This window comes from Aythya marila, assembly GCF_965140915.1.
Source record: "Aythya marila genome assembly, chromosome: 13".
NCBI lineage: Eukaryota > Metazoa > Chordata > Aves > Anseriformes > Anatidae > Aythya > Aythya marila.
In genome coordinates, this window is record NC_139054.1 from 7845191 (window position 1) to 7867991 (window position 22801).

The window sequence follows — 22801 nt, forward strand, 5'->3', positions numbered from 1 at the left end:
TTATTTTAACATGCACAGTAATTGAAAAAATTGTCAGGTGATGGGATTTATTATCCTCTCTGACCTGTGTTTTTCATGCCTTGGAAAGGCTCCATAATAAACACAACACTTGAAATAAGGAAATACCTTCTGCAGAAGTGTTCAAAAAGGTAGTGAGTCCAGTAATTATTCTTGAGAAAAACAGATTCTATAGTTATGAGAAGCTAATGCTTAGCAAACTCTGCCAAGGGGGTCACTTCTTGGTGGAGGGAACTACTTTTTCCACCTCTATGCTGACTACTGTCACAACTTGTGCTGGTGTAAATGCCATTACCTGCTTAGTGCGTTGCCCGTGTCTGTCTGTGCAAGAAGCATACCTGTGTCTTCTGGAGGTAAATGCTGTACTCAGAGGCACTGTATGAAATCAGCACTTCTGCAGGGCTGAAGAATGCACAAGTCTGAACATAGTGGTGATGAGGATGAATATTTAATTTTGTTAGGCGATATATTGTGTTCTTTCCACATGCAGCCTTTGAAATATGCAGTCTTATTTTGAAAGGATTACGCTGGAAGTATCCTTTGGAGAAAGTGTTTACTTTTTGCAAGCATATTTGTCCTTGCTCCTTTTGTTATCGTTATTTATAAATCAAAAGTTATATTGATCTGGAGATTATGTGTTAAACCATGTCTGAGCAGTGGTTGCTCTATTACTGAGGAAACCAGCTGCCATATAACTTTTGGTAAATTTATTGATCAATACTCTGTGTTTCTCTTTAGAAAAAGAACAAGCTGAATTTTAATTTACTGGGAAGTCAGCTGAACACGTGGCCTCTTCTTCAGCAAGGGATTTACGCCTGTGAGGAACTTCCGAGAGATGAATAGTGCCATTACTTTGCAGGGGATTATTCATGTTCTTGAAAGAAAGCCCGTCTGGAGCGGGCGGTGGAGCCTTGGATCGATTTCTGGCAGCAGTGTTTGTGAGCCCTGTGCTTGAAAGCCAAATTGTAATCGTGTGCTCCTGTTACAGCGGCTGCCTCACTTTTACAGGAGGAAGTAAGGAGACAATAAAATATTTCCTTTTTGGAAATGAGTGTTAATCAAAACAGGGCTTTGAGCCAGGGCAAGGGGAATACAGGAACCAGCTGGGACGTGGGATGCTGGGGATGGCCTGGCCGTGGGACAAAGTGGTGCCACCAGGATGTGATGTCTCACCTGCTGCTGCTTCCCTGGACAGTGGCCTGCCCATGCATCACTTAATAAATACATAAGGGGCAGCTCAACTCAAGGTACTGCATAGGTAGGAAGGAAAGAAGTGAAACTAGTTTTTGGGAAGCGCTAAGTCTGGAAACTCGGGCCATGTGTAGGTGATTGTACTTGGGATTTGTGTGTCTGGGGTTTTCTGAGCGCTTCTATAATGGTGCTGATGTGGATTTGGTATCATGTGTGACCCCATGGCATCTCTTAGACAGACTATGGGCTCAGATAGCCAGGCTTCATTTCGAGCATGATGCTGCGAAGGTATTTTGTGTGAGTCCAGGGAGTCGGCTGCTGCCAGGGCACATCGGAAGGGTGGTTGCACTTGTGCTGCTGAAATGATCCACGCTCTCGTTTCCATGTAGGAAGTCCCTGTCCTTCTCAGATATCTTGAGACAAAATCCATCTAAAATCTCTAATAAAATCTCTAAATTGCTTTTGAGAGCCTGGGCATTGCTCTGTCTTGGGAACAGCAACTCTTTAGGGGAAGAGAATTACACTGATGTTCGTTGCTTTTAAATCAGTTACTGAGGAAATGTCTTTTCCGACTTCTGCGAGCACAGGTAGGAAGCAGAAATCAGAAATAAAGGGTTTGTTACTGGAGTGATTTAAAAATGGTCAACAGGTGCCCTTAAATAAGTGCAAGCCCTTCATGTTACTGTAGGGATCAAGAACTGATTTTCTGCCATTTGCTTTTCATCAGACAGTTGAGATAACTTAAAAGAGAATTTGGCCAGGAGAGATTATAAAGGAAGGAATTTGCTTCTTAAATAAATAGTCTGCTCTCCATTGTTGGAGACTTAACAGACTGATAAAAGCCTGCTGAAATGAAAGGGAGCCTGGAAAACCAGACTCAGATCTGCCTTGCTGTAAAGTGACTGAGACCAATGCACTTTTAAAGACTTTTTTCAAATTTTTTTGATGCAAACTGAACTTAACCTAGTGACTTGACTTACCTTCGTTTATTTGGATGAATAAAGGAATTTGCTAGACATGCATTTTTCAGAAATTGCTTATAAATTTTATTTTAAAATAAATGGAGTACACAAATTGGTATATACATGTATATATATATATCTAATTTTTTTTAAATAGCTGGCTGTTAGATACCTGGCTTGTAAATTTGAGGGGGAATTTATGGAATCACTTGTCCTTTGCTTGAAACACATTTCGTCATTCGTCTTTTAAGAGGTATGCTTCTTTTTTTGCGATCTTTATAACCCCATTATTTGGATGCTGGAGCCTCCAATTGGTAAAAATGTGTCTGGGGGGGGGGGGGGAGGTTGTTTACAGAGTGCTGTGTTGTGTGGCTCTTTCCTTTTTTTCCCCAGAAATGCACTTTGTGTTGGAGTAGGAAACGCGTGGCTTTGCAGCAATAAAATGCCTGGACCTGTCCATGTGCCCACTTATCAAGGGCAGAAATGCCCCTTTTCCCAGGGTTTCTGAAGGTTTTCCTACTGTTGGGCATAGGGGTCTGTCAGAAGCCTGGCTGGGCTTGCTGGCCGAGCAGCTGGCTTCAAGTACGAGTCGTAGATGGAGATTGTCATCTCTGCAGCAAATGGGAGAGAGAACAATGATATGAATTTGAGTGTAAATATTTGTGGTAAAAATGGTGAAGGTGAAAGTTCCCCAGTGATGTGACATTAGTTCTGAGCGTTTTATTGATATAATTACAGCATGACAAAAGCCTGGTAGTGCTGTTTTCAGTCATTTATTTTGTCCTGTTGGATTGGTTTAATTAACTTTTCCCCTTCAGAGGGAAAGAGGAAAATATGAAATATTTGGAGTGTGCATATTTCCGTGTACAGCTGAAAGAGAAATGCTGGTCTGCTGACCCCGTGCTCTGCCAGCTCAGCACTCTGGGCTGCCTCTCTACCCATAGCGTGTTCCCCCGAGGCTGTGTTCAGGCAACACCATGCTAACCCCAGTAAGCCTTGCTGTATGGATCAGTGGCTTGTTTCCTGCAAACTCCCCAGCCATTTTGGACAGCCCTGGACAAGGATAAAGATTACTGTCTCCTTTGCAGTAAATAACTTGCACAGGAGCAATGTTCACTCCCTGCAAATGGTGGGCGCAGATATGGGTGTTCACCAAACCACAGGGTGTTTCCAAACAGGTCACATCCCAGCAAGAAGCAGAGCTCTGCAGGCTCCCTCTGTCCTCAGGCTCTCCTATATTGCTGAGCTCTGCCGTGCCTCTTCAGCAGGCTGCCTGGTGTCCCCCTAAACCAGTGCCCCAGCACGGACAGGAGACTGGACACTTGGACCCGAACTCTTTAACCCTTACCTGAGCTCCAGCACCAGATTATAGGTATGGGGTACATGGGAAGAGCTTTACCTCTTTTTGGGCTGACAGGTTACCAGCACAAGAGGAAAAACTGGGTTCAAAACCATGTTTTCTCTGGGTTAGGTGAATTCAGGGATGGGACACCTTCAGCTACCCTTTGGGTTTAACAGAGAGAGAACAAAATGAGATACTCTGCAAGTTTTTCCAATTTCCCTGGCAATAACATCTTTGTTGGTGTGGAGGACAGGGACTGCTTTGCAGTAGGTAGGAGCTGTCAGGGTTGAGGGCAGAGACATCACAACTGTGGTGAAGAACATCTTTTTACGGGGCTCTCAGAAAATTTCATTTTTCAGGCTTGCAAGGGATAGAAGCTTGTGTGGAGGACTTGAAAAGTACTTTACAGGGCAAATGGGGAGATGCAGGTGGGCAGATAGTGGACCCATGGAGTTTGTAGATTGTATATGTGCCCCCATCTCAGTTCCTACTACAGTGGTGCCAGACAAGGCAGAGGCTCTCTCCAGCCTCTCCCACCCTGCTGCAAAACAGATCTTGGCTAATCCTAGTGCAAGGATGCCACAGGACTGGGGAGGTCTCCCCTGCTTGCTAAATGGGACTGTGGCAGTGAACGTCCTATCGTTCATCCACTGCATCTAAAACCAGAGCTACCTTTTTGCTGCAAAAGCCTCTTAAATCATTCTCTGCTTTCCTTCTTGTGCTTCCATGTCTTTGGTTGACCCTGCCTTTCAGGGCCCTTATTCTTCCCTCTTCCCTTGGTTTTATAAAGAATTGTGTTCATCCAACACTCGTGCCAGCCTTGACTGTTTGCATTTTTAACTTTGTCTTTATTAAATTTTCAAGAATCTCCTAAGCATTCACACATCTGTCACAGCACAAAGCGGAATATTACTTGATGCTCAGAAAAGCAAATTATACAATAGATGTGCAAGAAATATTTAATCAAAAGCACCGCAGCCACGTGTTCAAGTACCAAGCCCTAGAAAAGACTTTTACTGCAGAGTCATTTTTCCAGAGATCTTTCCCAGGAGTTTTGTTTTTATTGTTGGAAAGTCCACTTAGACTATGGCACCTTGGGGAGCACAGCTCTGAAATCAGCTTCCATCGTGCCCAGCCACAGGCATGCTGTGGGAAGCAGTTGATGACAGACCTTAACAAACATGCAACAAAAATGCACGCACGAAAACGGAGGCAGGGAAATGTCAGTTCTAGTTGGTTTCTTGCAGGGACTCGGAGGAGTTCCTGTGCTTTGCTTGCTCCCTGCAGGCAGGGTTGGTCTGGGCACATTGGTCTTGCGAGGTCTAGAGGCAAGCAGCTGTGGGCACAAGTATTTCTTTGTCTCCTGGCCTCTGGACTTGTGCTGGTGGGCTCCGCTGCCCACTTTAACAGTTTTTATGGGGATATAAATAATAAATGGGTGAGCCACAGTGCAACTGACTGCTCAGTGGTTGGACAGTTACATAGAATATAATGGTAGCATGTTTTCAAGGTATTTTGAGTGGGTATAATGAGAAGCTAGCATACAGCATTTTTATCAGAAAATTCACAGGGAGCGTGTTTCAAAATACCAGGGCAGTAGATAAGCTGAACAATTAAAATAAATGGATTTTGAGCTTGGCATTTTGATGGGCACAGATAATTAGGGGAAGATGGTTTCTGCTGAGCAAAATGGTTTGGCTTTGGCTGGTAGGCAGTGCTGGCTTTGGAAACTTCTAGTTTGGCTCCCACAAGAGTCTCACATGGCTGCTCCCACGTGAGGCAGGAGGGTGGTGGGTGTGGAAGTGAAAGGAGCCCCCTCTAATTTGGAGACTGGGTGGAGACCTGTCCTGTCTTGGTCTAATGATGATGTAGAAAAAGTAGACAATGTGAGCCCTGATGGCTTAAAAGTGGGAAGACAGAGTAACTAAATTGTTTTAATTTTTATTACTAATGCTTTGAAGCTAATCTCATAAGCTTTGGGAGCTTAAGTCCATAAATTTTATAGTGACAATATTGTAAAAGTAATCCAAAAGGCTGTCTTATTGTTGGGGGAGAGAGGGAGGGGTTGAAACGTTTCCTAAGCTCCAAATGTGTTCAGAGAAGCAAACCTTGTAAGAGCAGCAGTGGCACCATCTGATGGGTTTTGTACTGCTACAGACAAAAGTAATTATGCTGCCTAGAAGAGCTTTTGTCTCCAGATAATGTTGTTAAAAACTTGCACTGTAGTGTAAATCATAAAGGAACAAATCTAGAGTCTGCTCTTACTGCTGCCAGGGGAAAAACTCTTGGATTTTGTTTCATTTCTGCTCAATGTATTGAAAACCTTTTCCAAGTTTGTAAATAAATATTACCTGCTGTTTGAAAAATAACTTGCAGTTCATCTCACCAGTACTGCCTGTGGCAGCCAGGCCATTATTGCAAACAGTTGTTTCTCTCTTGGTGAGCTCTTTTGTGTCTTTTAGGAATACAGGCTGTTGCAATGAGTCTGAAGTTGTCTGATTCATTGGAGGTATTAGAGAAGTATTTTCTTCTCTAGACCTTGCTTACATGTGAATACCTATGGCTGCTTTTGCAATTGCCATGTCTGAAAATGTTTTGGTGAGCTTACAAAAAGCAAAACTTTTGGTATTTCCTTGATAAACATTTAAATTTCCATCTGTGAACACCAGGGGTTGTGTGGTGTCTTTTTTTTTTTTTTGTGGTGGAGTGTTCTAGATGCATGGGACTCTTAAATGTTTGGGTACCTGGGACCTGAACAGGATGCAGCAATTGCATTAGGAACACGTTAATTCACTGGAAAATTTTCTACTAGCCTGCTGGAGAGACAAGTTTTGCCTCAGGATGGAAATGATTTCCATGGTTGTAGGGATTCCAGTGCCTGGTTGTCTCCCAATGTGATCTGTATCCTGAGGAGTAAAGGGAGAACACCCTTTTTTTTTTTTTTTTTTTTTTTTTTGGTGCACCCCTATTGCATAGAAGACTTCTGTGGTTTGCAGCACAGACACAGACAGCTATCCATGTAGGAAGCTTGTTTGCAGTGAAATACCAGCTGCACAGAGCCTTCTCCTGACACCTGGCCACCACGTTGGATGCTGCTTTCCCCTACTTTCTGCTATGGGCTGCTCACACCTTCTCACTGTGGTGCTGTGGAGAGGTGGAGCAGCTGGCTTGGCCACTGGCATGTCTGCTCCCTGAGGGTACACAGCTGGTTTTGGTGCTGCTGGTTTTCGGTGAGCTGGCATAGAGGAGCAAAGGAAGGACATGCCTCCCTTTGTTAGCAGCAACACCCTTTCCGAACACCCTCAGCTGCTTGTGAGTCTGCACCCAGATCTGTTGCTGCTCTGTGTCCACAGCTGCTTAAGGGTTTCAGCTGTGGCTATGCTGAGTCTCCAGGGGATGTTGTATGGAAATGGCTTGTCGTGCTTGCTCGTTCAGGCGACTACACCACATAATCTCTTAAATAAACCCATCAAATCCCAGACCGGGCTGGAGCCTGCAGCCTGGGGGAGCCAGCAGGTTAATCCAGAGCTCTTCCAGCCCCAGTCCCTTTGAAGTAGCTGCAGCTCAGGAGCAAATGCGCCTTCTCAGGAAGGCTGGTGTTTTAACTAAGCAGCAGAGTTTTATTATCTGAGCTGAGAACTCAGTGATTTCCTTCTCCTGCCAGTAATCCTCACTCAGGGCACTATTACGCTCTTTAACAATTTATTTTCTTTTCTCTAATTGCCAGTTTGCAATGGCCACGCATCCCTGGGCCGCATTCTGGGGAGCTTTTGCACTTTGAAAGCAGCTTAGTCCATCCTTCATGCCCACTGCTATCCCTCTTCAGGTGCTTGAGGGGAGTCCTGCTGGAAAAATAATACATAATAGCTCATGCTTTTCAATTGTTGCCTGATAAGTGTGCTCTAGAGTAAAGGTTCAGCTACTTCATGCATCCTTTGTGAGCCCTAACAAACTGCCCTTGACAGAGCTAGTCAACAGATGTGCAGTACCAGTGTACCAGGTACAGTGCTTTGCAGCTGGTGATGCTCTGGCTCATGTCCTGCATCAATTCCCCAGATTTCACCTGGCACAATATTGTTCTTCCATCTCTTCCTTCCCATCCTGGGGTAGAGAGCTGTGATGCTGTGTATTGTTAAGTTGTTCCCAGGTTTTGTCCCTGGCCTGGCTGAAATGGCTTTGGAGTATAATTTGTGTATGCATTTAGCTCCTTTCTTCCTGTGGGTGAAATGTGTTTAAGAGCTGCCCAGGCAGGACTTGCCAGCATGGTGGCCTGCAGCAGCTCAGGCTGTCATCTCCACAAGCCAGACTTGTGGATCAAGGCTATTTAGATTTTAGACCATGCAGAAGTTTTTTGGTGTTTTTTCTTGCTAAGAAAAATCTTTTCCAAAGAAAAAGATTTAAAAGCAGATAAATAACTTTATAACATAGTTGAGTTCTGTTGTGTGTGCACAGCTACAGTGACAGAGCAAAATGTGAAGCAGGTACTGCAAGGCACATTGTGTACTGGACAGCGGGTGCAAGTCTGTCACTACGCTTTGCCAGTCCTATTGAGGTATTTATTCTGCTTCAGGTAGACTTACAGACTAGCTTCCTTAAATTGCAGTTTTCGAAAATATCCTTGAAATAAATTAAAAATTAAAAAAGAAGGGGAAAAAAAGAGACGATTCAATTGTCCTCCAGCAATAGGAGTTCCAATAATGCCATGTTATGAACAGGGCAGCTTTTACTGGCAGCAAATACAGCCTGTTGGTTTTGAGAGAGCAGAAGCCCATGCAATGGGCTGTATTGTAATGCTGTAATGCTGCGTCCCTTTCACCTCCCTTCGAGGCTGGCTCCCATGAGCGCAGGGCGCTGCCCCGCCAACCTGCAGCCTCTTCGTGCTCGCAGTCTGGCTGTAGGTCACTTCTGGTGGCTGGGGGTTTAATATTCTTGTAGCCAGCCCTTTGTGAGGAATAGTTCAGAATAAACAACTAGGGGAGATGGTTATAAAATATTTTGGATCTGGGAGACTTTTTTTTTTTTAACCAAGTTTTATTATTTCTTGCATCTATTAATGGGGCAGCAGGAGGCTCCATATGCTTTTATAGTCCCTGTTGTGCTCTCTAATGCTTATATGCAAAGGCTCCAAGGTGCATAAAATAGACACTCTTAGCCAGTTATTATGATAAAAATTATGTGCATGTCATGACCTTTAAAGCAGTGGGACTGTGTGTGCATGCTCTTCTGATGCGCCACTGTTCTCAGTTCCTTTCTGAAGCATTTCTCACTGTAGGAGGTTTGCATAGGAGTTTGGAATATTTTTCTAATCAGCGAAGGGTCTCTTGGCTCTGATGACAACTTCCAAAGCATAGAGTAGCAACGAGAAGGAAGAGCGGATGATTTTTTTTTTTCTAAGGGAACTAACAGAGAAGAGGTTAAAGGCGAATGGTGAGGCACAGCATGAAAATCCTGGCACTGTCTGCAGTGCTGTCAAAAATGCTGGCCCAAAAAGTGCTTTGTGCTCTTTGTTGAGGCAAAAGCTATTCTGGTGCTCTTGAGGATAAAGGAGAAAAAAAGTTTCATAATCCCTGTGCCCTATTTAAAGAAACTTTTTTTTTTTTTTTTTAAATAAAGCACTAAACTTTCTATAGCAGAAAACCAGAATTTGCTCTCCTGTCAGAGCCCAGACATCTACCCCTCGGCATCGGCTGTGCTGTTACGCCTGGCAAGCGTTGCAATGTTCTGCATCGGCACGTGTGAGGAGCGAGATGCCTGCTGTCATGGGGAGGGAGGCGTGAGGAGCGGGCTCTGTGTCCTTCACCACTGTGTCCCTCAATCTGTGGTGTCAGAAAGGAGGGATGGCTGCCGTCTGTGAACGCAGATGGCTGCGATGGGCTTGCTCGGGCAGCGCGAGTGTCGAGAGCACTCAGGCTCTTGCTTTGGTGTGCCTGGGCTCTGTGGGTGACACGCGCTGGTATGTGCCTTAGGGGCATGTCCAGGAGATGGGCACGCACCAGCTGGGTTGAAAACCTCTATTTGGTAATTTCTGCTTTGATTGCTGCTTGCGCTGTAGCTTTCTGCACGCTGGTATGGGGGACAGCAAAAAGCATCGGGTCCCTGTCTACAAGGTGTGTGCGCCTGGGGAGAAACAGTCCAGAGAGCTGGAGCCGTGGCGGTTTCCAAAGGTGTTGGTTAATGCCAGAGGCCAGGCAGGGCGAGCAGTGGGGCCCACCACTGCTTGTGATAACGCTGATATCAAACCCCTGTGGAGAGGCGTCAGGCCACGCTCAGCTGCACCTCAGGCTTAACAAATGGAAAAAATAACACTTATGGTTTTAAAAATTAAACATTCCCTTTAATTATTGAACATGAATAATTTCCATGCAAATCGAGCCTGGATGCATGTTTCCAGAGTGACACAGCTGAGAGCGGCTACATCGCAGGGTGTCAGTGACCTGTGAGCTGAGAGGCTGTTCGTTATTTTTAGCATTTTATGACCAGTGCCCTGGAGAATGGGATGCAGGCTGGTGGTGATATTTGGCCAAAGAAAAGGAATTTAGTTTGCACTCGTAGCCTCCCCTACAAGTGCTTTAACTTGCAAACTGGGACAGGAGTGGGGAGTGTGTAGATAGGTTGTCTTCACATAGCTGGGTATTTTGGAAGCCTCCTGGTCAGGACTATAATTAAAGGAATAACTGCGGGGTGACTGTGTTGTTGGAGGCTCTCCTGCTTGCTGCATGAAGGTGTGTGCAGAAAGTCCTTGCCTCTTTGAAGGAAGAGAGGGGAAAATGCACACTGGTTTTTCTTGCAAGTCATCGGTCTCAGTATGAAACTTGCTGCTGAGCTTCCTGGGCAGCTTGGTGCAGCCTGATGTGTGTGAGAGCGACCTGGCCATGCACCCACAGATGGATGCTGTCACTGCCTGTCAGCATTCCTTTGGGCTATGGAACAGCTCATGTCCAGGGCAGATAAAATGTTGGATCTGCAGCTCAAGTGAATCCTAGTGCATTTAGGAAAACTATGGAGCTGCAGAGGCTTTTCGAGTGACTTTGAGGATACTTAGTGAGGAGTTGGTTCTGAAGGTTGGCTCCATGATTAAACTCGTATATATTTTTCTTTTCATAATGGAATGTCAGCATTTGCTGTTTCCTGATTTTCAACACTATATAGTTTGTCAAACATTTATCTCTGTCTTGAATTGTCTTGAGATAGAACTTCTGTTAATTTCAAATCAATATGGAAGAGGGAGAGAATGAAATTGCAGTCTAGCCCTTTTCTTGGATCAATATTTTCTTTAAAAGCTGAAATGTTAACTAGATCATAGTTTTTGCCATTTTGAAATGTAGCTTGTCTTTGAAGAATATATGCATTCCCCTGAAAATTGACGGTGATGGTCAGTTTTGCAGCAGGCATCTCTGTTGGCAGGCTTTTGAGCCAAAGTGGGCAGGATGGGGCCAGCCTTTGCAGCTGGTGTGTTATAATATCCTCCCTGTTTCTGATCTCATCATCTTAACTTTTTTTTTTTGTTCTGTTTTGCAGAAGCCTTTGAAATTGTAGTGCGGCATGCGAGAAACTTCACCAACAGCATGTTTAGGAACCACTACCAGAGCATGGGGACCAGAGCTCTTAAGTTTGTTGGAGAACTTTTTACTGATGTCTCACTGTACATACTGGGCTCTGACATCAGTGTCAATGACATGATAAATGAATTTTTTGACAGTTTATTCCCCTTGGTCTACTCTCATTTGATTAATCCTGGCTTCCCCGATCCCTCCGTAGAAATGACTGAATGCCTGCGGGCAGCCAGGAGAGACCTCAAAGCCTTTGGTAACTACCCTAAGATGATGATGACGCAGGTGTCCAAGTCGCTTCAAGCCACGCGAGTCTTTTTACAGGCACTCAACCTGGGGATCGAGGTTATAAACACTACTGACCACTTGAAATTCAGCAAGGACTGTGGACGAGCGCTGCTGAAGATGTGGTACTGCTCGCACTGCCAGGGGCTCCTCATGGCCAAGCCCTGTGTTGGATACTGTGGTGCGGTGATGCACGGATGCTTGGCGGGCGTCGTAGAGATTGACCACCACTGGCGAGAGTACATCAGCTCTCTGGAGGGGCTGACCAAAGGCATGCACGGCATCTATGACATGGAGCATGTCCTCCTGAACCTCTTCTCCCTGGTGCGGGACGCAGTCGTCTACGTGCAGAAGAACGAAGGAAAACTCTCAGCAACTGTGAGTGGTTTTCTGCAGTTCCTCATGCTCTTTTCCACAGCAGTGCTTGGTTGTATACCACATGTGCTATGTGGTGTAACCAATCCATCCCTCTCCACCAGCCAAAAATCATCACATGCTCTGATTTCCAGCTCCTTTCTACTTCCTCCTCAGTTCTCTGATTTTTAAAACTTTTGGTAGCATTTGAAACTGCTGTTTGTGGGAACTGAGCTTCATCTTAGGGCTTTACCTCTTGTCAGATTGGTGTGGATTCCTTCTGGCATCAGCCTTGTAGCTAGGACAGTAGATCAGGAGCTGAGACATCCCAGCATCTTTCATTCTTCCTGGGTACTCTTCCTGCTTTGGGTAGGTCTTAAAGGATGTCCTGCTCTCTAGGTGTCCCCTGTCTCACTCATTCTGATGTGAAGTGTAGTAAACCTCAAATTAAATGTGTTTATAGTAGCAGGGGCCAGACTTGCATTACCCTGTGGTCTCTTTGTCCTGGTGTGCTGGGCATCCTGGGGGATGGTCTTTAAGAGACCATCTGTGGTTCAAAGGTCATGGAGCCGAGCAGCGTAGAAAACTGTTTCTTCATCACTTAACATCACTAAAATATACCTCCAGGTAGATGCCAAGTAGAGGCATATACTGTGACATTCCATGTTTCTTGATTTACTAAGAGGTCTGGTTTTCCCTGTATTGGTAACTCATTCCGATTTTGGGCTGCATTTAATCCCAGGGGTAAGGTTATTTCTTATTTATTAGGAGTGACCTGACATTTTAAAAACACATTGTGTGAATTTCTGAGCCTCCTGAGAAACTGAGGCTTTCTTGTTCAGAAAATAGTGCTGCTCTGTTTGAATGCCAAGGATAAATGGAATGCGGTAACATAACGCTTGTTTCGCAAAAGAGATTTTCTTGGTTGATTTTCTCAGTTGATTGCTCCATGCAGGTAGGGTAGAGCCGGGGATGTGGGCAAAGGTGCGGGAATGTTGTTACGCTTTGCTTAAAGCCAACAGTGATTAAAATCTGCCACCGTTTCCCTGTTAGCTGCTTGTTCCTGTCATTCTTGACTCCTGTTTACAAAAGAATTGTGTCTATGTAGGTCACTGTAGTACTTGCACTGTAAGTAACTTATCTTTTTTCGGGCCATGGAAATGGATTGGATTATGGATTTTGACCTATGTGGCATTCAGCCAACAGCACTCTTCTGTGCCGTTTTATGTGCCGCTTTTGCTCACTGATTGCCTGAGATGTGCCGTGTGAGGACTGTGGACTGATGTGCTGGCACCTTGGTGGTTTCACACCTCTGGGGTAGTTTGGCACATATGGTGCAAACTCCCTTTATTGCCTGGGAGAGATTTAGGGACCAAATCTCCAGGAAGCTACATTGCACATCTTGCGGTGACCAGGAGGTGGCTGTGACCAGGGCTCTGAGGTACTTTACAGGACATTGTTTTTTAAGCTGCTTGTCAAAGACCGCATGCCTTAGCTCCTCTGTGAAGAAAATCCCTAACAGCAGCCTGACAAGCATTTCTTGTGCTCCTCAGACCGCTGAGAGGTTCCAGGTCCCAGGGTAGCAGCTCTGCCAGGCACAACTTCTGATATTTTGGAGCCAGGGAGGTGTTATCCACTGTGCTAGAGGACAGAGAAGCTGCTCTGCTAGTAGCTTGGCCTGGAGTTTCCGCATAGCTGATGCTAAGGAGGACAAAGTGCATAAATTCACAGACAACACTCTGAAATTTGCTTTATTTTGTATTTTAATTTTGTTATGTTTTTCTTCAGTGTTGCATGATCAAGGAATAAAGCTTCAGCTGGTCAGAACCTTTCATCCTTCTCAGGAACAGCAAAGGAGCAGAGATGTAATTGTAGGTTTAGCTTTAGGGCAGGTGAGATAGACAACTCATTTACAAGTGGTGGTGAAGTATATTGAGGGAAAACCTAGCTAAACTGTGAGCCCAATTGGCATTTTCAGGGCAGTAAGAAACAAAACTTCCTTCTACACGTAATGTGTGTAGAACATGGTATTTGTTCTCAAAAGATTGAAAGCCATATTCAACAGTGAGTGAAAGCATCCTAAATGTTTTGCACCAGTAAACACGGTGTGCTTGTAGATGGGAAGGCAGAATGGAAATACTGCCTGTATGGGCTGCGTGCCAGGTTGTGCAAGCACATGCAGTATGTGTTGCTGTATGGTCCTGAAATGAGAAGTTTTTCCTCCCATATTATTACCTTGTTGGCACAATATTAAAAATGTTTTTTTTTTTTTTTTTTTTATTAATTATTATTTCTTGAAGACTTCCACGTATACAGTGAAGAAACATGACTGTCAATTATATTATCAAATAGAGACTATCTGTCTACTGAAAATGCGTTTGTGGGAGAACAAGTAGACAAAGAGCTGCTGAAGTTAATACAAGCCATGGCAGTAGAGCCATTATCTGCCCATCCTTTGCCAAATCAGACCATAAATTGACTTCCTTGTAAATAATAATAATAATAAAACAACAACAGCAACACTGAGCACCACATAACAATTCAGTGCTTTTGTACTTGACAGAGTAGTTTGAATTCATTAGTGCCATATATAGTTAGGTACTTCAGCATAACTCCTCTTGATTATTTAATACTTGAGAGATTCTTTTTATTTGCTCTAAAGACATTTTTGAGTTATAGGAGTGCAGAGGAAAAAATCCAAGGCAAGCAAGCCAAGTGTCCATCAGTTGTCACTAAAAGAGGATGGCCAATGGGTCTTTAAAGTTTATTCTTAAAATACCACTGTTGCTCAGCTCAAACTCTTATGTCAAACCTGAGCCCGGAGGAACTTTTTTACAAATGAAGCTGTGAGCTGTTCAGTAGAGGAACAGGGCAGTAATGGAAGAGCTGACAGTTATAACTACAGTGTTGCAGATGGTCCAGCTCTGTTGGTCTGTATGTGTCTGGGATCTGGGGTAAACATCTCTGCCCGTAAGTGATAGAATGCAATTTTTTTGGTTGTGCTGGAATGAAAGTTTCTCTGTTAAACTTATCAGCACATATCAAGTTTCAAAGAATATACCTGGAAGCAAACAGTTGTAGTTTCTGTTATCCTGTAAATATGATTGTTTTTAGATACCATCACCATATCAAAGTCTAAAATGCCACAGGACTTGTCTTTGAAACTGTGGGGCTTTACTCTATTGCTGGCTTTTTGTATCATCCTGTTTTATTTCTGACTTTGGCCACAAGCATTTCTGTAGGCAAAGTTCAATTCACCTATATGTTATTAAGCATAATCACAGGTTATTTAATTGTCGTTTAAATCTACTGGAATTATGGAAAACTTACCTTCCATGTCCATAGTGATTATAGCCTGAATAACAACACTACTGCCCTTGTCTGTCCTTTAGACTTCTTTGTTTTGTCTTTGATGGCATTTCTACAATGGTACTGTTTTTTCCTGGTTGTTTTGGATCAGTGTGGGTATTACCCAGCAAAGCATCCTTCTTCCACGTGGCTGCTCCTCTGTCCCTCTTTGCCACCCTTAGGCTGTGTTGCAGGTATTTGCAGAAGGATCTGGACCTGTTTTGTAGCTTGCAGCAGACCTAACTACAAGAGGGTGTTTGAACCTCAGCTCCAGAGGTGTTGCAGAGCCTCGAGGGAGGTTTCTGTGGAGCTCCGCAGACCCTAAGACACGGAGTCATGCTGCTGTTGCTCTGCATGTGAAAATCACGTGCCTTCAGGCATGTATTTAAACGTAAACCGGTGGTGTTCCTGGTGAACAAATGGAAATGCAGAAGAATGAATTCCATAGCATTATGGCAGGAGGCAGTTCCCTCCCAAAGCCTTGCTTTAATAGTTAATTTGTCAGCAATGGTGGTGTTAGGTTTAATAAGTTCTACAACTTTTCTGTTTAAAAATGTCACCCCCTAAACTATGCTATTAAAATACTTTGTCAAGTAGGCTGAGTCTCCGGGTAGATTGGGAAAAATATTCTGTCTAGCACTGTATCTATAAACTATAGATTTTCCTGTCTGATACTTTCTTCCATGTTGAAACAGTACCTAGTACTTCTATGTCTTCTAGATATTTTAATCATGAATGCAGGGAGCAGCAATTATAGTCGGTCTGTGCTTTCTACCACAAAAAAAGACAGAGATGCAGTACAAATAAATGTCATAAAATATTCAATCCCCTCACCTCTCGAAGTTAATGTCTTCTCTCTTGTTGAAAGTCCATGAGAGACAATAGGTCTGGGTGTCTCACGTAGCTAATCATTGATCCTCCTCTGGGATTCCCTACCTTAAGCCAGCACTGCAATTTTATTTTGAAAGGTTGTGGAGTTGAGGTGAAGATTGTTGACTTGACACAGATAGTAAGTTGTCTACATAAATATTTTTTTTCCTCCCTGTAACTCATTAGGGTTTTGAATCCATCCCAACAGAGCGGGGAAAAAGGCAATGCATAGCCCAGCGAGACCCAAAGGAGAAAAGGTGGGTGGCTTGAGTTGATGCTCCAGCCACATACTGCATGTGAAGGGCAGGGGGTATGCACTGCAGATGAGATTCATCAGAGAAAATGATTCAGTTTTGGCTTTATTAGCTACTTTGAGATACATGTCTGGCAGGGCACATGTCACTTCCCAGCCCTTCTCGTGGGGCTGGCAGGACTTCTCTTTCCCTTTAACTGTCTTGTGGTGTACCTCTGGATGTGGAATTGCAGGGTGCTGATCCCTGACTTGCACAGCAGATTCTCTGCATGGCAGGACCTGTACCTGCTAGTGTAATGAAGGTTGGACACAAAAGATTCTCTGTAGCTGATATGTTTGTAGCACAGCCAAACCAAGGAATAAGAGCAGGCTGCAAAGGAATACAAGATCTTTCTGATTGGTCTTGCAAGTTTCATAGCAAAAGTAAATTATGAAAAACACCGACAAACCTGCCACTCAAAAACATATCAGTAAGCTTCAGATTTTTATCTTTCAGTATAAACACAAAGCCATGGGCTGACAGAGCTGCTGAGACTTTGCTGCTTTCCTTACAGTAGAGGTGCACAGCTCTCTGTTGGTGGAGTATTGCCTAGAAAGAAAACAGCAGGGAGCTCAGCAAAACATTTTTATTCACTTAGGATTGATGTCTGAGTTTCTAGAAAGTCTAGGTGAATTGCAAACGAGGGTAGCCAGACCTTTGTTCAACGGGTTGTGGTCAGAGGGGGGGAACATGTTGGAGGAAGGGAACCAGCGCCGTATAGGAGCAGGGTGCCATTCTTGATGTGCTTGCACTGTGAACAGATCCTACTCCTTCACTTTGCTGCAAACACTTATAAAACACTGCTCAGGTTTGGGTTAAATAGGTGATATAGCGGTGCTGCAGAGCTGGTGAGGAGAGAAGGTGAAGCCACTGTGCAAGGCAGCTGGGTAGGCTGTGTTTTTTTTTTTTTTTTTTTTTTTTTGTTTTGGAGGTGGAGAGCTCAGCTGCCCCACTGCAGGCTGAGTGCTGGGTCTGAACCCAACTGTGGTGTTGGCCATGTGAAGCTTCTGGGAGACCCCCAGAGTGGGCAGGGCCAGGTGAGGTGGGCCTCATTTGCACTTCACTTTTTTGGGAACCCTGCTAAGGAGACCCTGAGCATGGTGAAAATATAACTGACTACTTTGATTGCTAGTAGCACCATTGAGAGAAGCACTGCTGTTGCAAATTAGTGTGGAAATTTGCAGCACCTGCAGATGCACAGGAATGGAATTCAAGAATACATAAGTAAAGGAGCTTTTGCAGGGATGAAAATGACATCTCTCTCCATATGTGATGATTCAGTGTACTTGTGGAGCATCGAGCAGCGGGGCTGGTGCAGTTTGCCCTGGGTGCTGCCCAGGGGCTGCTTTGGAGGCAGCTTCCCTGGTACCAAGCTGGAAGCTGCTTTGCTCCATGGATTACACTGCTGGGGTGGTGGCAGGGAGCCCTGGCAAGTTTTCCTATCTGTTAATGGATTTCTTTCTGTGCTGGAGCTGGCAAGAGACTTCTGAGGCAAGCTTTGAAATTACAGCGCTGTTCGAGAAGTCATTCCCTTTGAGACACTGAGATCGGTTTCTTTGTACTTTTAATGCGGGTTGCTTTCTGTTGGCATAGCTCATGGGATAGTCAGCTGGATGTACTGCCTCTGTATTTTCAGTTTCTTTATCGGAAAAGTTTAATCCTCAGGCTGCTCTCTAATGCTTGCTGGTAGCTAGCTCCATTTTTCACTTTAAGCTGGAAATGCTGGTGAGGTTTTGGTTTTCAGTAAGCTCAGACCCACTCATAGTTATCCCAAGGTGCATTTATCATGTACTTCTGTTAACCATTTTGTGATAATGCAGTGTAATGTGCCTGATAAGACATGTTAAAGCAAGCATCTGTTCCTGCTGCAGGATGAAAATAAACCTGATCACCAAGGACAGTATCAGCAAAGTTCCTGTTCCTGTGCAAATATCTTGGGATTATTATGATTAGTTGTCTGAAGAGGTTCAGATATTAAAGATTTTTCTGATAGTTGGGAAGCATGTAGCAAAGCACTGAATAGTAAAGCATTGATTTTGATCTATAAATCCCTACGTTGTTGGTGGCTTAGCTGGTTCTAAAAGAACAAGGACAAAAATTATTCACACCTGCAGTTTTGCAACCCAGTATCAAAAAACTTTGATCAAGCAACTCTGGCATACTGCTTCTGGCCTTAGATTGCAGGTTTAATGCTGCTCAAATGTGCATGAGTGAGTCACGGGTCTGCGTCTTGCTTTTGGAAGTGACCTTGGCATGGATGCTCTTGACCCTCAATAGGAGTGAAGCTCAGAGGTTATTTTCAGCCTACTGAAAGGTAACCTTGTCTGGCCTAGGGAGGAAGGTCATTGCTGTTGCACGGTTAGTTAATTCTACTAACAAAAGCTCTGCTTCTAAAGGACACAGCACATTTTCACATGTTGCAGTCGTTGGTTAGCCTTGCCCATTTTCTTCTGGGCTCCAGCATGGGCAAAGTGGTGTGTTGCCCTTGCCTCCTGCTCGCTGTGGCAGCACGATGGGGCTCTGGGTGCGGTTTGTCACCAAACTGGGTCCAGCCATGAGCACGCGGGGCCGCTAGGTGGAAGCAGCAGATGTGGCCAGCAATGCTCAAACCTGCTGGTGCAAAGCCAGGGGAAATGCCATTGAATAACAACATGGGTTTTATTTAAAATAGCATTTGATTTTGCTTCTATTCATAACTTTTATATTGTCCTCTCCTTTTTTGCTCTTTTGTCCTTTTAATTGGATGTGTGCTGGCCCCTGGCATGTTGTGGCATTTCAGTGGAATTTCCAGTGATGCTTATTTCAATTAAAAGTGGAAGGTAGCTGCTGCTGCTGCGCCCTCCTCCTTGTATGCATGCGCAGCAGCATGGGGTGCATCTTCCGACAACACGTTTGATGCCAAACCTAACTTTGCTTCGAAGCTCACACAGATCTTTTTGTTGACTTCAGTCAGAGGCAGGTCACACAGTTGGTGGCAACTTTATGCCTGCCAGTCTGCGGTATAAAAAGAGCTTTTTAAGGCTGCTGCATTTTATGGGAGGGAATATCATATGGTGCCCACTGAGCCCGGCTTGACTTCACTTCAAATCATGTGCTGGCTATGGTGTGAGTGAGATGCATGCAGGCTGCACGCGGCAGGATGTCTTGCATCTTTTCTCAGCTGAAGTCACAAGAAGCCTACAGATCTTGTGCAGATTAATTGCTGGTTCTGTGTACCTGTTTGTGCATACTGTGACTTGGCCTATTCCTTGTTTTAGTGGAGGAGCTGGTTTGTTGTTGTGCAACTGGCTCCCAAACATTAAAGAAGATATTTGGTCCTGTGATGCCTTGATATTAGTGGTAAGAGCTAGCAGAAACGGTGGCAGAGCAAACTGTCTTAACTGTTGGAAATGATTGCATGCAGCTGCGCAGTTTTATACAACTTTACTGCACGGATGTCCTGGTTTCAGTTAGGTCAGAGTTGTTCTAATGGAGCCTAGTTTCTCTTGTCATTTCTAGCTCCCATGACAGCTGTGTTTGACAGCTGAACATGGGATGCTTGGGATGTAGAAAAGGAGAGCTGGTGATCATATCTAAAACAGACTATTGCAGGAAGGGGTGTAAGGGAGTCTGTGTTCCTTGGGTGCTGGACCTTAGGCTTCAGAGTTTCAAACTGCATCATTTTATAGTAAACCATATTGATCAAGGACATAATGTGAAGATTTGAAGCAAATGAATTTGAGAGAAAAAAATAATTTAAGTTGAACCAAAGATCACAGTGTCAGAAAAATCCCGAGGCATTTAGGTAGTGGCTGTGACTTGGAGGCATTTTTGTGTCTGGGTTGAGTCCAAGTGTGTGGCCGCATGGGAGGAAATCGCTGGGTATAAGAGCAGACAGCCTAGCAGGTGGATGTGTGGAGCTTGTGTTTGCTTTTTGGGGAGAAGTGGGAGAGGAACTGTTCCTAAGAGTTGGTGACAGATTTTTATGCAGAGCACAGTCTCACTGTTGGTGAGAAGGGATGAAACAGCTTTCATACTGGGTAGTAAGCCCTATCCCCCACATACTTTCTTGTGACCAGTTCTCATTACATCCCCTGGCTTCTGCTGCTGGGGCAGTGTAGGAGCCAGGTCCAGACAGACCTGCCAGGCTTTGGATGAGCCCTGGGGAAGGTAGCACGAGCTGCCTTGCTTTGTATTTAGCTCTGTCCAGACCTTTCTTCCATTCAGACAAGCATTGCTCTCTAAGCTTAATTGGGGAATCAGGGAGCTGTGTCTGAGATTTTCTCAAAACTGGCTGGATATCTTTGTTTTAACATAGAGATAAAATGCCTAAGTGTCACCCCTGCGGACACAGCTCCCTTGCTTGTCATCTAGATTGCTGCAGCCTCGGGCATCCTCTATGAGCATAAACTCTTTATTTGCAAAATGTATTCTGGTCCATTTCCTTTCTCAAAGATTGTGTCCTTGCTAAGTCCCACAGCTTTGCAATGCGAGACTCATGCTCACAAATATCCATCTATTAATGCTTTTTGCGCTAACCCCTCTTTTGGCTTCATTATCCATGACTGCAGTTTCTACCAAGAACTCCATCTGAGGTCATTCACAGGGCATCCTTCATGTTAACTGCTCTGAGTTTACTTCCAGTGACAGTAACCCTCGTGAGTGTTGCTGCCTTAAAACTATAACCAACTGTCCTATTAGCAATGCTGATGAATGCACCGAGAACAAAACAGAAACTTAAAAGTGGTCCTCTGCAAAGCAGAAATAGTGCCCAGAGCTGCCCAGGCAGATCAGCAGTGTTTTGTTTTGCACTGCAGAAAATGAGGTACGAGGTTGCAATGAGTACTCTGCTTCATTTTGAATTCTCTGCTGGCGTGTGGTAAATGCTCTGAGCTGTACGTTATATCATTTTTACATCTTATTATAAAGTAGCTTTGAGGTACTGGACATGAAAGATACCGTCTACAAATACATTTATAAAAAAAAAAAAAAAAAAGAAAAAGAAAAAGAGTTGAGGCAGATTTTTCAACTGTCCACTTTGGTACGTGCACCCCTTGCTGCTGGCAGCCTGAGCTTTCAGCCTCTTTGGATTGTGGCAGAACACACTGGTGGCGTTTATCATCTCTACCTGTTGTGTTTCCCCAACTAATAAATCCCCGAGGGTGCAGAGCCTGCTCTCAGATGTACGCATGAGGGTGAAGTTTGCTGCTAACTGAATTATTCTTTGAAAGACTCATTTGAGCAAGAACAGGCTGGCTGCAGAAAGCTGTGTTGATAGCCTACAGCTACTTTGGCACAGTTATTCCTATTTAAAGAGGGAAAAAAAAAATCAAACTTGCAGTTGGTGAATTTAGCAATTCTTTATGCAGGTGTATATCTTTCTAACCTAATCAATTTTCACACCTAATTCTCATCTCTGCTATCTGCTGTGGTAGAGATTATGCTCTGAGACACTGACCTGGAAAGGGATAGAGCAAGTGAGCCCAGTGGTTACTGATGATAATTTGAGGGTGACTGGCATGCTCTGAGTTACTTCTTTCTAAACCTTATTAACTCTTGGATAGCGTGTATTGATCGGTGTCACTGTACAAATAAACTTCATGCAGCTGCTCCGCAGAGCACCAGAGAGCAGGTATTTGATATTGCACCTGCCTGTGATGGTATTGAAACTGTCCTTCCTCATCTCCTCTCTGAGGAACAGCCTAGGGAGCTGGGGGTGCTTGAGGACAGTGGGGACTCCAGAAGGTGATGCCGGGGTGGCTCTGACCAGCCTGTTTCTCCACTGGTTAGGAGCAAGTAACCACTTCTGGAGCATTTTCTACCTGGAGATACTGGTACGATGTTATCTTTTTGGTGAGTTGTGGAAACTTGTAAAGTGAGCACAAAGTGAAGATATTCAAAAATGCATTTAAAGAATCTTTCAGTCCAGTGCTTTCTCCCCATGTTTTAGGATACTTGGGTATAAATTTGTTGGAATTTACTTCTGATAATCAGATTCTAGACATTAATTTGTCAATGTCAATAAAGGAATTGTGATTAAAAAATCAAATTCATTTCACTTGTCTGCAAACAGCTTATTGCTGAATGAGTTGCTTTAATATATTAATCAGACATAAAGTAGCATTGTAACGAGGTTAAAAGTGCATACCGATTTCCATTATAAATATATTCTCAATCAAGCAGAACCTAATCTACTGCTGTAAGTCATTCTTTAATTCAATTGTACTAACCACAGTACATGTAAAAACAAGATGTGTTACAACTAAGTCTAAGAAAAAGCCCTGAAGATATAAACATCTTTATAGAAAATAATGATTTACATTTTCAATAAGCCTGATTTGTCTTTGGGAAAAATGTAATTCCTTTATCGTGAGCAAAAATCTAATAGGAGTCTTTTTACCTTGTCTGCCATGTTTTGGGTAAATTATCTTGGTGCTGACCTTTAATTGGATAAGGCTAGAACTGGCTGCCAGGAGGAAAAAAATACAAATGGATCTAGTTGCTTCAAAACTGAGAAAAAAATCAAAAGATGAATAAAATCCCTGTGAATGAAGAACACAGGGCCTTCCTGAAGCCTTTGTTAGCCTTGAATGGATTAATTTTACCAGC

At 44.0% G+C, this 22801-nt stretch overlaps 1 protein-coding gene across 2 annotated transcripts in view; it reads left to right on the top strand.

Moving 5' to 3' along the window:
- GPC3 (glypican 3) overlaps positions 1–22801 on the top strand; it is a 144800-nt gene that overhangs the window by 51943 nt on the left and 70056 nt on the right. For both annotated transcript variants that reach the window (XR_014318429.1, XM_082771210.1), the window contains exon 3: positions 11032–11726. Coding sequence is in view for 1 of the 2 variants with exons in the window: in XM_082771210.1 (XP_082627336.1) it covers positions 11032–11726 (695 nt within the window). In the remaining variant the exon portion in view is untranslated. The remainder of the gene's footprint in view (positions 1–11031; positions 11727–22801) is intronic.